The sequence below is a fragment of the Triticum dicoccoides genome, chromosome 7B, assembly GCF_002162155.2.
Source record: "Triticum dicoccoides isolate Atlit2015 ecotype Zavitan chromosome 7B, WEW_v2.0, whole genome shotgun sequence".
Classification (NCBI taxonomy): domain Eukaryota; kingdom Viridiplantae; phylum Streptophyta; class Magnoliopsida; order Poales; family Poaceae; genus Triticum; species Triticum dicoccoides.
Genome location: NC_041393.1, coordinates 99,864,067 through 99,878,592, shown reverse-complemented (window position 1 = coordinate 99,878,592; position 14,526 = coordinate 99,864,067). Strand labels below are relative to the sequence as shown.

Below are 14,526 nucleotides of genomic sequence, written 5' to 3'. Positions count from 1 at the left end.
AGCACCTTTATAATCACCCAGTTATGTTGTGACGTTTGGTAGCACACAAAGTGTTCCTCTGGTAAACGGGAGTTGCATAATCTCATAGTCACAGGAACATGTATAAGTCATGAAGAAAGCAGTAGCAACATACTAAACGATCGTGTGCTAAGCTAACGGAATGGGTCAAGTCAATCACATCATTCTCCTAATGATGTGATCCCGTTAATTAAATGACAACTCTTTTGTCCATGGCTAGGAAACTTAACCATCTTTGATTCACGAGCTAGTCAAGTAGAGGCATACTAGTGACACTATGTTTGTCTATGTATTCACACATGTATCATGTTTCCGGTTAATACAATTCTAGCATGAATAATAAACATTTATCATGATATAAGGAAATAAATAATAACTTTATTATTGCCTCTAGGGCATATTTCCTTCAGTCTCCCACTTGCACTAGAGTCAATAATCTAGTTCACATCGCCATGTGATTTAACACCAATAATTCACATCACCATGTGATTAGCACCCATAGTTCACATCGTCATGTGACCAACACCTAAAGGGTTTACTAGATTCAATAATCTAGTTCACATCGCTATGTGATTAACATCCAAAGAGTACTAAGGTATGATCATGTTTTGCTCGTGAGAGAACTTTAGTCAACGGGTCTGTCACATTCAGAGCCGTATGTATTTTGCAAATATTCTATGTCTACAATGCTCTGCACGGAGCTACTTTAGCTAATTGCTCCCACTTTTAGTATGTATCCAGATTGAGACTTAGAGTCATCTGGATCGGTGTGAAAGCTTGCACCGATGTAACTCTTTATGACGGGCTCTTTCATCACCTCCATAATCGAGAAATATTTCCTTAGTCCTCACTGAGGATATTCTTGACCAATGTCCAGTGATCTACTCCTAGATCGCTATTGTACTCCCTTGCCAAATGAAGAGCAAGGTATACAATAAGTCTGGTACATAGCATAGCATACTTTATAGAACCTATGACTGAGGCATAGGGAATGAATTTTCATTCTCTTTCTATTTTCTGCCATGGTCGGGTCTTGAGTCTTACTCAACTTCATACCTTTGCATCACAGGCAAGAACTCCTTCTTTGACTGTTCTATTTTGAACTATTTCAAAATTTTATCAAGGTATGTACTCATTGAAAAATCTTATCAAGCGTCTTGATCTATCTCAATAGATCTTGATGCTCAATATGTAAATAGCTTTATCGAGGTCTTTCTTTGAAAAAACTCCTTTCATACACTCCTTTATGCTTTGCAGAATAATTCTACATTATTTCCGATCAACAATATGTCATTCACATATACTTATCAGAAACACTGTAGTGCTCCCACTCACTTTATTGTAAATACAGGCTTCACCACAAGTCTGTATAAAACTTATATGCTTTGATCAACTTATCAAAGCGTATATTCCAACTCCGAGATGCTTGCACCAGTCCATAGATGGATTGCTGGAGCTTGCACATTTGTTAGCACCTTTAGGATTGACAAAACCTTCGGGTTGTATCATATAGAACTCTTCTTTAATAGATCCATTAAGGAATGTAGTTTTGACATCCATTTGCCAAATTTCATAAAATGTGGCAATTGCTAACATGATTCGGACAGACTTCTAAGCATCGATACGAGTGAGAAAATCTCATTGTACTCAACAGCTTGAACTTTGTCAAAACCCTTTTTCGACAAGTCTAGCTTTGTAGATAGTAACACTACTATCAGCGTCCGTCTTCTTCTTGAAGATCCATTTATTTTCTATGGCTTGCCGATCATCGGGCAAGTCCACCAAAGTCCACACTTTGTTCTCATACATGGATCCCATCTCAGATTTCATGGCCTCAAGCCATTTTGCGGAATCTGGGCTCACCATCGCTTCTTCATAGTTCGTAGGTTTGTCATGGTCTAGTAACATAACTTCCAGAATAGGATTACCGTACCACTCTGGTGCGGATCTTACTCTATAAGACCTACGAGGTTCTGTAGTAACTTAATCTGAAGTTTCATGATCATCATCATTAACTTCCTCACTAATTGGTGTAGTAGTCACAGGAACAGATTTCTGTGATGAAATACTTTCAAATAAGGGAGCAGGTACAGTTACCTCATCAAGTTCTACTTTCCTCCCACTCACTTCTTTCGAGAGAAACTTCTTCTCTAGAAAGGATCCATCTTAGCAACGAATAACTTGCCTTCGGATCTGTGATAGAAGGTGTACCCAATAGTTACCTTTGGGTATTCTATGAAGACGCACTTCTCCGATTTGGGTTCAAGCTTATCAGGTTGAAAACCTTTTTCATATAAGCATCACAACTCCAAGCTTTAAGAAACGACAGCTTAGGTTTACTGCTAAACCATAGTTCATACGGTGTCGTCTCAACGGATTTAGATGGTGCCCTATTAAACGTGAATGCAGCTGTCTCTAATGCATAACCCCAAAACGATAGTGGTAAACCGATAAGAGACATCATAGATCGCACCATATCTAGTAAAGTACGATTACGACGTTCGGACACACCATTACATTGTGGTGTTCCAGATGGCGTGAGTTGCGAAACTATTTCACATTGTTTCAAATGAAGACCAAACTCATAACTCAAATATTCGTCTCCACGATGAGATCGTAGAAACTTTATTTTTCTTGTTACGATGATTTTTCCACTTCACTCTGAAATTCTTTGAACTTTTCAACTATTTCAGACTTATGTTTCATCAAGTAGATATACCCATATCTGCTCAAATCATCTGTGAAGGTTAGAAAATAAAGATACTTGCCACGAGTCTTAACACTCATCGGATCGCATACATCGGTATGTATTATTTCCAATAAGTCAGTAGCTCGTTCCATTTTTCCGGAGAATGGAGTTTTAGTCATCTTGCCCAAAAGGCACGGTTCGCAAGCATCAAATGATTCACAACCAAGTGATTCCGAAAATCCATCTTTATGGAGTTTCTTCATGCGCTTTACACCGATATGACCCAAACGGCAGTGCCACAAATAAGTTGCACTATCATTATTAACTTTGCATTTTTTGGTTTCAATATTATGAATATGTGTATCACTACGATCGAGATCCAACGAACCATTTTCATTGGGTGTGTAACCATATAAGGTTTTATTCATGTAAACAGAACAACAATTTATTCTCTTACTTAAATGAATAACCGTATTGCAATAAACATGATCAAATCATATTCATGCTCAATGCAAACACCAAATAATACTTATTTAGTTTCAACACTAATCCCGAAAGTATAGGGAGTGTGCGATGATGATCATATCAATCTTGGGACTACTTCCAACACACATCGTCACCTCGCCTTTTTACTATTTTCTGTTTATTCTACAACTCCCGTTTCGAGTTACTACTCTTAGCAACTGAACCAATATCAAAATGCCGAGGCGTTGCTATAAACACTAGTAAAGTACACATCAATAACATGTATATCCAATGTACCTTTGTTCACTTTTGCCATCCTTCTTATCCGCCAAATACTTGGGGCAGTTCCACTTCCAGTGATTAGTCCCTTTGCAGTAGAAGCACTTAGTCTCAGGCTTAGGACCAGACTTGGGCTTCTTCATTTGAGCAGCAACTTGCTTGCCGTTCTTCTTGAAGTTCCACTTCTTCCCTTTGCCCTTTTCTTGAAACTAGTGGTCTTGTCAACCATCAACACTTGATGCTTTTCTTGATTTCTACCTTCATCGATTTCAGCATCACGAAGAGAGTTCTACTAACTTGGTGATGGTGACTAGAGAATTCTGTCAATCACTATCTTATCTGGAAGATTAACTCCCACTTGATTCAAGCGATTGTAGTACCCAGACAATCTGAGCACATGCTCACTAGTTGAGCGATTCTCCTCCATCTTTTAGCTATAGAACTTGTTGGAGACTTCATATCTCTCGACTCGGGTATTTGCTTGAAATATTAACTTCAACTCCTGGAACATCTCATATGGTCCATGACGTTCAAAACGTCTTTGAAGTCCCGATTCTAAGCCGTTAAGCATGGTGCACTGAACTATCAAGTAGTCATCATATTGAGCTAGCCAAACGTTCATAACGTTTGCATCTGCTCCTGCAATAGGTTTGTCACCTAGCGGTGCATCAAGGACATAATTCTTCTGCGCAGGAATGAGGATAAACCTCAGATCACGGATCCAATCCGCATCATTGCTACTAACATTTTTCAACACAATTTTCTTTAGGAACATATAAAAATAAACATATGAAAGCAACAATGTAAGCTATTGATCTACAACATAATTTGCAAAATACTACCAGGGCTAAGTTCATGATAAATTTAAGTTCAATTAATCATATTACTTAAGAATTCCCACTTAGAAAGACATCCCTCTAATCCTCTAAGTGATCACGTGATCCAAATCAACTAAACCATAACCGATCATCACGTGAAATGGAGTAGCTTTCAATGGTGAACATCATTATGTTGATCATATCTACTATATGATTCACGCTCGACCTTTCGGTCTCCGTGTTCCGAGGCCATATCTGCATATGCTAGGCTCATCAAGTTTAACCTGAGTATTCCGCGTGTGCAAAACTGGCTTGCACCCGTTGTAGATGGACGTAGAGCTTATCACACCCGATCATCACGTGGTGTCTGGGCACGACAAACTTTGGCAACGGTACATACTCAGGGAGAACACTTCTTGATAATTAGTGAGAGATCATCTTATAATGCTACCGTCAAACAAAACAGAATAAGATGTATAACAGATAAACATCATATGCAATCAAAATATGTGACATGATATGGCCATGATTATCTTGCGCCTTTGATCTCCATCTCCAAAGTACTGTCATGATCTCTATCGTCACCGGCACGACACCATGATCTTCATCATCTTGATCTATATCAATGTGTCGTCACATGGTCGTCTCGCCAACTATTGCTCTTGCAACTATTGCTATCGCATAGCGATAAAGTAAAGCAATTATTTGGCACTTGCATCTTATGCAACAAAGAGACAACCATAGAGCTTCTGCCAGTTGCCGATAACTTCAACAAAACATGATCATCTCATACAACAACTTATATCTCATCACGTCTTGACCATATCACATCACAACATGCCCTGCAAAAACAAGTTAGACGTCCTCTACTTTGTTGTTGCAAATTTTACGTGGCTGCTACGGGCTTAGCAAGAACCGTTCTTACCTACGCATCAGAACCACAACGATAGTTCGTCAAGTTAGTGCTGTTTTAACCTTTCTAAGGACCGGGCGTGGCCACACTTGATTCAGCTAAAGTTGGAGAAACTGACACCCGCTAGTCACCTGTGTGCAAAGCACGGCGGTAAAACCAGTCTCGCGTAAGCGTACGCGTAATGTCGGTCCGGGCCGCTTCATCCAACAATACCGCCGAACCAAAGTATGACATGCTGGTAAGCAGTATGACTTGTATCGCCCACAACTCATTTGTGTTCTACTCGTGCATATAACATCAACGCATAAAACCTAGGCTCGGATGCCACTGTTGGGGAACGTAGTAATTTCAAAAATTTCCTACTTACACGCAAGATCATGGTGATGGCATAGCAACGAGAGGGAAGAGTGTTGTCCACGTACCCTCGTAGACCGTAAGCGGAAGCGTTATGACAACGCGGTTGATGTAGTCGTACGTCTTTAGGATTCGACCGATCCAAGCACCGAACGTACGGCACCTCCGTGTTCAGCACACGTTCAACTCGATGACGTTCCCCGGGCTCCAATCTAGCAAAGCGTCGGGGATGAGTTACGTCAGCACGACAGCGTGGTGACGATGATGATGTTCTACCAGCGCAGGGCTTCGCCTAAACTCCGCGACGATATGACCGAGGTGGAATATGGTGGAGGGGGCACCGCACACGGCTAAGGAACGATCTGTAGATCAACTTGTGTGTCATGGGGTGCCCCCCTGCCCCCGTATATAAAGGAGCAAGGGGGGAGGAGGCCGGCCCTAGGAGGGGGCGCACCAAGGGGAGTCCTACTCCCATCCTTCCTTGTTGGAGTAGGAGAAGGGGGGAAAGAGGGGGAGAGGAGGAAGGAAAGGGGGGCCGCACCCCTTGTCCAATTCGGACCAGAGGGGGGCTGCGCGCCTCCTTCCTTTCGGCCTCTCTCCTCTATTCCCGTATGGCCCAATAAGGCCCATATACTCCCCGGCGAATTCCCGTAACTCTCAAGTATTCCGAAAAATACCCGAATCACTCGGAACCTTTCCGAACTCCGAATATAGTCATCCAATATATCGATATTTATGTCTCGACCATTTCGAGACTCCTCGTCATGTCCCCGATCTCATCCGGGACTCCGAACTCCTTCGGTACATCAAAACTCATAAACTCATAATATAACTGTCATCGAAACCTTAAGCGTGCGGACCCTACGGGTTTGAGAACTATGTAGACATGACCTAGAACTGTTTCCGGTCAATAACCAATAGTGGAACCTGGATGTTCATATTGCCTCCTACATATTCTACGAAGATCTTTATCGGTCAAACCGCATAACAACATACGTTGTTCCCTTTGTCATCGGTATGTTACTTGCCCGAGATTCGATCGTCGGTATCCAATACCTAGTTCAATCTTGTTACCGGCAAGTCTCTTTACTCGTTACATAATGCATCATCCCGTAACCAACTCATTGGTCACATTGCTTGCGAGGCTTATAGTGATGTGCATTACCGAGAGGGCCCAGAGATACCTCTCCGACAATCGGAGTGACAAAACCTAATCTCAAAATACGCCAACCCAACATGTTCCTTCGGAGACACCTGTAGAGCACCTTTATAATCACCCAGTTACGTTGTGACGTTTGGTAGCACATAAAGTGTTCCTCTGGTAAACGGGAGTTGCATAATCTCATAGTCACAGGAACATGTATAAGTCATGAAGAAAGCAGTAGCAACATACTAAACGATCGTGTGCTAAGCTAACGGAATGGGTCAAGTCAATCACATCATTCTCCTAATGATGTGATCCCATTAATCAAATGACAACTCTTTTGTCCATGGCTAGAAAACTTAACCATCTTTGATTCACGAGCTAGTCAAGTAGAGGCATACTAGTGACACTATGTTTGTCTATGTATTCACACATGTATCATGTTTCCGGTTAATACAATTCTAGCATGAATAATAAACATTTATCATGATATAAGGAAATAAATAATAACTTTATTATTGCCTCTAGGGCATATTTCCTTCATTGAGAACCCGCATCTGCTCCCACATGTACATTTGCTTGCGTGTGTGAGCTCTCAGGCACATCTGCGGTGTGTGTTGCGCCCCCAACAACACCCCCTTGGTCGCTGATTTCCGGCAATTCCTCTGTGACATGTTCACTAGCAGCTCCTCGGTGATGTTGATCTACATATGACATGAACTCAACTACTGCATACGGTGTACTAGTCCTGAACTGCATTACAAAGAAGAGAAAATAAGTAAGAATTGCAACAGACAAATGTCTTCTATATAAAAAAATCAAGGTCTTTCAGTTTCAATCACTTACAGGACGCTTCCCAAACCCATCATCCAGGGTGTCCACTGCGACAACAGCATAAAAGTCCATTTCATGAACGAAACAAGCTCTAGGAAGCGAGTAGTTGATGGTGTGATCAACTATGCATCCTCTTGGCACATCAAGATGGTCCATATAAATTATCTGCAAAAAAGGCACAAAAAAGAAAAGAAAACATCAGCACCTCAAGAAAAAGATTTGTTGTTGCGGGATAAAAGGAGTGGGATGTTACATGAATCAAGGGTGTACCGGAAGCATTGGTAGACATCCACCGATGAGAAATTTCCCTCTACCCTCATTCCTTCTATCCTGGTATTTTTTAACTTCTCTCATCACATCACACAGGATATGCTCATCCCACTCAAACTCATGGACCATGCTCATATCTCGTAGGGTGTAAAGATAATCTAGGGGGATCATGTTTCCTGTCCCAGGAGCTAGGACCAAAGCCAGGCACAGTAATACCCATGACCTCTCGATGGTGTCATCATCATCTGCTTTTGATAAGACAGAAACTGCGTTGGGTATCGGAGCCCTATCCCCGCCGCGCAGATAAACTTCACGGAAATCAGCTTTGCCCCTCTTCCCGAACTCTATCGGTCTGCTACCAGATGGGACATTGAATATCTTCTTAACCATGTCTTTTGAAAAGTGGATCTCCTTGTGGTCATTAATCCTGCAATTCACAAAAAAACAATAGATGTTGCGAGAATAAAGAAAACAAAAGGTGTTATGGAACAAGAAAGAAATACAAAAAAAAAGCAAAAGATTACATACTTCAGCACACGATTCTTAGGGTCAATGTTCATAATAATGAAATCAAGAAGATCTTCGGGAGGAGGGACCAAAGGAGATATAAACAGCAAATCCCCGAAGCTGGACTTGCTTATGACATCTCTCTTTTTCCCTTTGATGTCATTGGCTATTTCACGCAACCGCTTTGCCGACCAACGAGTTTGAAATATAGGCATTCTGCAAAACAAGGTTTGAAAGAACATTAGCTAGTCCAACTAATTTCAGATAAACATGAGCTAAAAAATCATGGAAAAGTATTGGAACAGTAGTTAAAATTTCAGAGAAAGGATATATGTAGTTTCAGAAAACAAAATGGATAACTACATGAGTAGTTTCAGAGAAAAGTATTGAAACATGACCTACAATAACTAAATTTCAGAGAAAACATATCTGTAGTTTCAGAAAGCAAAAACTAAGTTTCAGAAATCATACATGACCTACAATAACTAAATATCAAAAGTTTCAGAAAGCATAAAGTACAAAAATTCCTGAAGCATAACCTACACTAATGCATCACTAATTGGTACAGAAACTTCTATCTGAACATCAAATTGGCTACAGAAACTTCTCTCTGAACATCAAAATAATGTAACATCAAATTGGCTACAGAAACTTCTCTCTGAACATCAAAATAATGTATCACTAATACTCAAGCCAGAAAGCTACAAAAAACTTTGAGCTGCAAAAATTCAGAGATTACCTACTAGCCAATTTGAGCTATAACAACCTAGAACATCAAAGGACAGGAGAACCTAGAACATTCAGAGATTACCTAATAGCACAGCAATCGGATAGCATACACGGAGCACCTACAGCCAAATTTGAGCTACAGAAATTCCTACAACACATCACTATAACGAGCCAATTTTAGCTACAAAGGAATCAAAAGTTTTCTGCAACAAAAACAGATCTGAGGAAATCCCAATCCCCTGCTACAGCTACACATCTACAATCGGTGGCGCCGATGATGGCGCCTCACTACAACAGAGCACCACTGTGACGAGCCCGCGTAGCCGCCGAGGGGGAGCCGCCGAGCAGAGGAGAACTGTCTGAGAGGCGACCAGAAATGGGGGGAAGGAGCACGCGGCCGTACCTGCTTGTGTCGTCGCCGGCCACCGCCGACCCCGACGCGGTCGTCGTCGCCACCGCGTTGGATGCGCCCGCGTCACCCCCGCCGTTGGTCGCCGCCCGCTGTTGGTCGCCGCCTGCCGTTGCCCTACCAGATCCCACCGCCGCCGCCCTAACAGACACAACGGAGCTGCGGGAGCGGGAGCACTGCGGGAGCGTTACAGCTGCGTTAATTATTCCTAAAACAGCCGCCCAGTTTTAGAAACGTTTGCGCGTGACGCGGAAGCGAGGAATGCTCTCGTCCGTCTGATCAACACACGATCCGACGGACGTGGAGCCGGCGGACGCGCGAGCGTTATCGGTCGGTTGAAGATAAGCTTTTCCCATAAAATAAACACCAAATGTTATCCCAGAATGTCATCCTAAATTTGTTTTTTTCACCAGCGAAACATCGCTGCTCGTTTTGCATGAAAATTTTCAAGAATGTTTGCGGCACCAACACGAACATCTAAAAAAAATTCAGAATTTCTAAAAAATATTACTATATCTTTTTTGTTACTATTCACGTGGAAGCATGCTCCCGGGAGGCAAAAGGCCATTCGATAGGATCCACCATTCAATGGTCACACGGCGGTTTGATAGTCCTGATGAACGTTCGGACATGCATGCGGAGGCGGATCCTCTAACTTAGAGAAGCAAAGTCACGATGCTACAGTAATAGTGTAAAATGAAGAAGGAATGTTAGAGACGTTTAGTGGATCATTTACTATTGATATTTAATGTAGATATAAATAATCTATAATTAATTTTATTTCATCATCAAATTGTTTGTATGTAATGATTATGAATTTACACATTAAATCTGTAATTTGCATAATAATTTAAATCATTTTAGCTTTAATCATATAGATTGCAAGAAGGAAAGTTAGGGAGTTGTAGCTTCCCTAACTTTCCTTCTTAATGTTAGAGGATCCGGTTCCCATGCATGCATGCATGGTTGTTTCTCTTTGAATTGATTGCGTAGTCGATCAGGTCTCCAGGTCCCGGGTGCCACAAATCTCAGGCTCAGCACGACTTCCATTTCCTCACGCGTTGATCAGCTTTGCTTGTTCCAGCTACAAAAACGAGCCACTATCGCTCACAACAATAACGTCAAAATAGAACTAACGTGGCAAAAAAGAAAGTAGTCAAAATAGAACTAATATGGCAGCTCCATCCAGATGAGGCTAAAGCAGGAATGGATGCATGCATCGACCCACCACACGTTCTAAAAGCTCATCGTGTGTTTTCTGATTGATTTTTCAGAAGTTGCACCTACGTCGTACGTGCTTGGATCGATTAATTAAGCTGCTGAAACTAAATCCCGTGGGCGGTTGGCGCGAAGGGTTCAAGGCTTTGACGCTGTCGTCGTACGTCGCAGCATGCATGACAGCGACCAACCAACGGTTAATAACAATTAAATTAATCAATCCACGGGTAACTGCATGCGCATGGGCGGCTTCTGCCAAAGCCTCCACTTTCCATAGCGACTGCAGATTATATTTGACAAGAAGCTAATCATATGAAACCATGCACATCAGCACACGCATCGTCGTCGACCGGGCTCGATCTTGTTGTCCCCCATACGATCTATAAATACCTCGTGCGTCTGCTTGGAGTTGCCATCATCAGTCCATCGCACACATTAGCTTCCAGGTTTGCTCAAGCAGCAGCAGCTAGCGTGCGTGCATAACTTGTGGTTAGCTAGCTTCTTGGTATCCGGCGGTTCACGGTCGAGCTGAGCTAGCTCGGTGAGTGGCGACGGCCGTTGGCCGGCGATGGGTCTAGCTAAGATACCGGCGGTGCTTTGGTTACTTGGGGCGGTGTTGGCGCTGGGAGTTTCCGTTAGCCCCGCTCAGGGCGCCAAGACTCGTTACCACGATTTCTTTGTAAGTCTGTTTGCATTTATTCCCATTCATTTCTATATCTAAATAGCTATACTAGCCTCCATCCATAAATCATTTCTCTTAATTAACATGTACACATGCCACCTGACCACCTCAGCATATCATAAACTTACTTGTGACGTTCCTTCATCATATTTTGCAGATTAAGGAGAGCAACTACACGAGGCTGTGCAAGGAGAGGACCGTCCTCACCGTCAACGGGCAGTTCCCCGGCCCTACCATCTACGCGCGCAAGGGCGACCTTGTCATCGTCAACGTCTACAACCAAGGCGATAAAAACATCACCATTCACTGGTAAGTTAGCTAGTTAGCCTGGCCGACGGCCGTTCACTGCATATATATAACCATCCGTAAACCTTTTATATTTTCTAACGCGACATATGTACATAGGCATGGTGTGGACCAGCCACGCAACCCGTGGTCCGACGGGCCAGAGTACATTACCCAGTGTCCCATCCGCCCCGGCGGCAACTTCACCTACCGTGTCATCTTGTCTGAGGAAGAGGGAACGCTTTGGTGGCACGCGCACAGCGACTATGACCGCACCACAATCCACGGCGCCATTGTCATCCACCCTAAGCTCGGAACCACCTTCCCCTTCAAGAAGCCACACAAGGAGATACCCGTCATACTCGGTATATAATACTCCATTGCTTTCATCCATGCTTATAACTAAGCTAAGTTGTCGTTAACTTGATATGTTCAATCTCATGCATGCAGGTGAGTGGTGGAAGGCCGACGTGAACCATCTACTCGAGGAGGCGGAGCGGACCGGCGGCGAGATCAATATCTCAGACGCGAACACCATCAACGGCCAGCCAGGGGACCTGTTCCCGTGCTCCAAGGCCAGCACCTACAAGATACCGGTGCAACACGGTAAGACGTACCTGCTCCGGATCATCAACGCGGGGCTCTCCAACGACCTCTTCTTCGCCATCGCCGGGCACAACCTCACCGTGGTCGGCACCGACGGCCACTACACTAAGCCGTTCACCGTCAAGCACATCATGATCGCCCCAGGTCAAACCATGGACGCGCTTCTCGAGGCCAACCGCGCCGATGGCGGTCGGTACTACATGGCCGCGAGGACGTTCGCAACACACCCCGACATTGAGGTCAACAACAGCACCGCCACCGCCATCGTGGAATACATGGACGACACACCGGCGCGTGGCCTGCCGGAGTTCCCTGCCAACCTTCCGGGCGTCAAAGACATCGACTCGGCGACGGCGTACACGGCGCAGCTCCGGTCCCTGGGCAGCAAGGACCACCCAGTGGACGTGCCGAGGCAGGTCGACGAGCGTATGCTCGTCACCATCGCCGTCAACGTGCTCCCCTGCGCGCCCCACGAGACGTGCGGGGGCCCCGACGGCAACCGCCAAGCGGCGAGCCTCAACAACGTCAGCTTCGCGAACCCGTCCGTCGACATCCTCGGCGCCTACTACCGCTCCGTCCGCGGCGTGTTCAACGCAGACTTCCCCAACAAGCCGCCCTTCTTCTTCAACTTCACGGACGTCGACAACGACCCCGTCGAGCGCTGGGCCACCAAGCGCGGCACCAAGGTGAAGGTGGTGGAGTACGGCGCCGTCGTGGAGGTGGTGTTCCAGGGCACCTCCATCCTCGGCGCCGAGAACCACCCCATGCACCTGCACGGCTTCACGTTCTACGTGGTAGGCAGAGGGTTCGGGAATTTTGACGAGCAGAAGGACCCGGCCACCTATAACTTGGTTGACCCGCCGCACCAGAACACGGTCTCCGTGCCCAAAGCTGGCTGGGCCGCTATCCGATTCCGCGCGGCGAATCCAGGTGAGTTTAACTTTATATTCAGCTTTGGGGCGATGCCTGTGAAATTCGTTGGAGCGAATTAATCAAGTGCCAATCTCTAATGTTTTGTGTATGTGCTCTTTTTTAGGTGTCTGGTTCATGCATTGCCACTTTGATCGCCATGTGGTGTGGGGAATGAGCACCGTCTTCATCGTGAAGGATGGCAAGGCTACTGGAGCTAAAATGATGCCTCCGCCTCCCAACATGCCTACCTGCTAAATAATCCACATGGAAAATGGCGGACATATGCAGTACAATCAAGCCAAAAAATTGTTTACTTGACTGATTTTTATCATTGATTTATTATATTGTTTACCATTTAAGCATAGTGTGTGAAATACACGGGCCAGCTGAGGCCCATGTGAATAGAAGTTGAGTTTTCTATTCGTTTGGCTGGATGGGAAAAGTAATTTTATTTTATTGTGTTAAATGTTATTGTTGTTCAATACCTATATATGAATTAAAGATCGTTTTGTTGGAATATTTGTAATCCTGTTGCACTAGTTGTTTAGGTTTATTTTCAGCAAATAAACCGGTCCATGCAAACGTGAACCTGTTCACGGCTGGATTGGAGCAGTAGCTAGGTAGTTAGCAAATAAACCGGTCCATGCAAACACAAATTATTTATTGTATTTGATTATGATAGTTGTAAAATATTTATTGAATATAAGTATATCATAAAAGAATGGAAAATATTTTGCTTTGCATGGCTGCATGTTGAGGTGAAATGGTCGCATGTTGAGAGAAATAGATTAGTGGGGATCACCTACTCAGCTACAGGGGTGAACTTGTATTTAAGTGTTAACAATGGCTAGAGGTTTAGTTCAGCACAACAAGTGTTTTTTGTGAAGTGCTTCTGTGTGTTATTGTGCTCTGTGAAAGATGCTAATCTTTGGTAATGCTGGTCAATTTTTTGTAACTGTGACTTGTTTGTGTATATGGTCAAAAGAGTTATATCCCTAGAAACCACCATTGACGAGCAGAAATCTAAGCCCATGAGTGGTGTTTTAATTAATAGTGACGGGTCGGGTTCTTGGCAGATCAATGGTTACATACTTACACTACAAGAATCTTGTTAATTCATGACGGATACAGTCTGTCATGGAACAGTGCAAAACCTCACGGAGGGTTGTCCGTGACGGATTTATAATCCGTCATGTATATCGCGTCATAATTTTACAACTGTACCACCATGACGGATCCTGGCCGTCACCGATCAGTCCCTAGGCCCGCCCAGCCCCGGTCCTCTATGACAGACTAGTCCGTCATGGATTGAGATGACGTTGTACAAAAATGGGCTTGACGTGGCATCTACATGGCACCAACGTGGATGTGATGTGGCATCCGCATTTTTATTG

At 44.0% G+C, this 14,526-nt stretch overlaps 1 protein-coding gene across 1 annotated transcript; it reads left to right on the top strand.

Annotated features, from left to right (window-relative positions):
* Positions 1-11,088: 11,088 nt before the first annotated feature.
* Positions 11,089-13,583, top strand: LOC119339945 (putative laccase-9). Its single transcript, XM_037611849.1, has 5 exons — positions 11,089-11,326; positions 11,487-11,638; positions 11,735-11,979; positions 12,065-13,150; positions 13,257-13,583. The coding sequence occupies exons 1-5, from the start codon at positions 11,216-11,218 to the stop codon at positions 13,385-13,387; spliced, it is 1,725 nt and encodes a 574-aa protein (XP_037467746.1). The 5' UTR covers positions 11,089-11,215; the 3' UTR covers positions 13,388-13,583.
* Positions 13,584-14,526: the final 943 nt, after the last annotated feature.

What these genes read in the sequence shown, in the direction of transcription:
- LOC119339945 (XM_037611849.1), top strand. Translation starts at nt 11,216, where the DNA reads ATGGGTCTAGCTAAGATACCGGCGGTGCTTTGGTTACTTGGGGCGGTG. An exon ending in CTCGTTACCACGATTTCTTT is followed by an intron (nt 11,327 to 11,486) that starts GTAAGTCTGTTT and finishes CATATTTTGCAG; the next exon opens with ATTAAGGAGAGCAACTACAC. An exon ending in GGAGATACCCGTCATACTCG is followed by an intron (nt 11,980 to 12,064) that starts GTATATAATACT and finishes TCATGCATGCAG; the next exon opens with GTGAGTGGTGGAAGGCCGAC.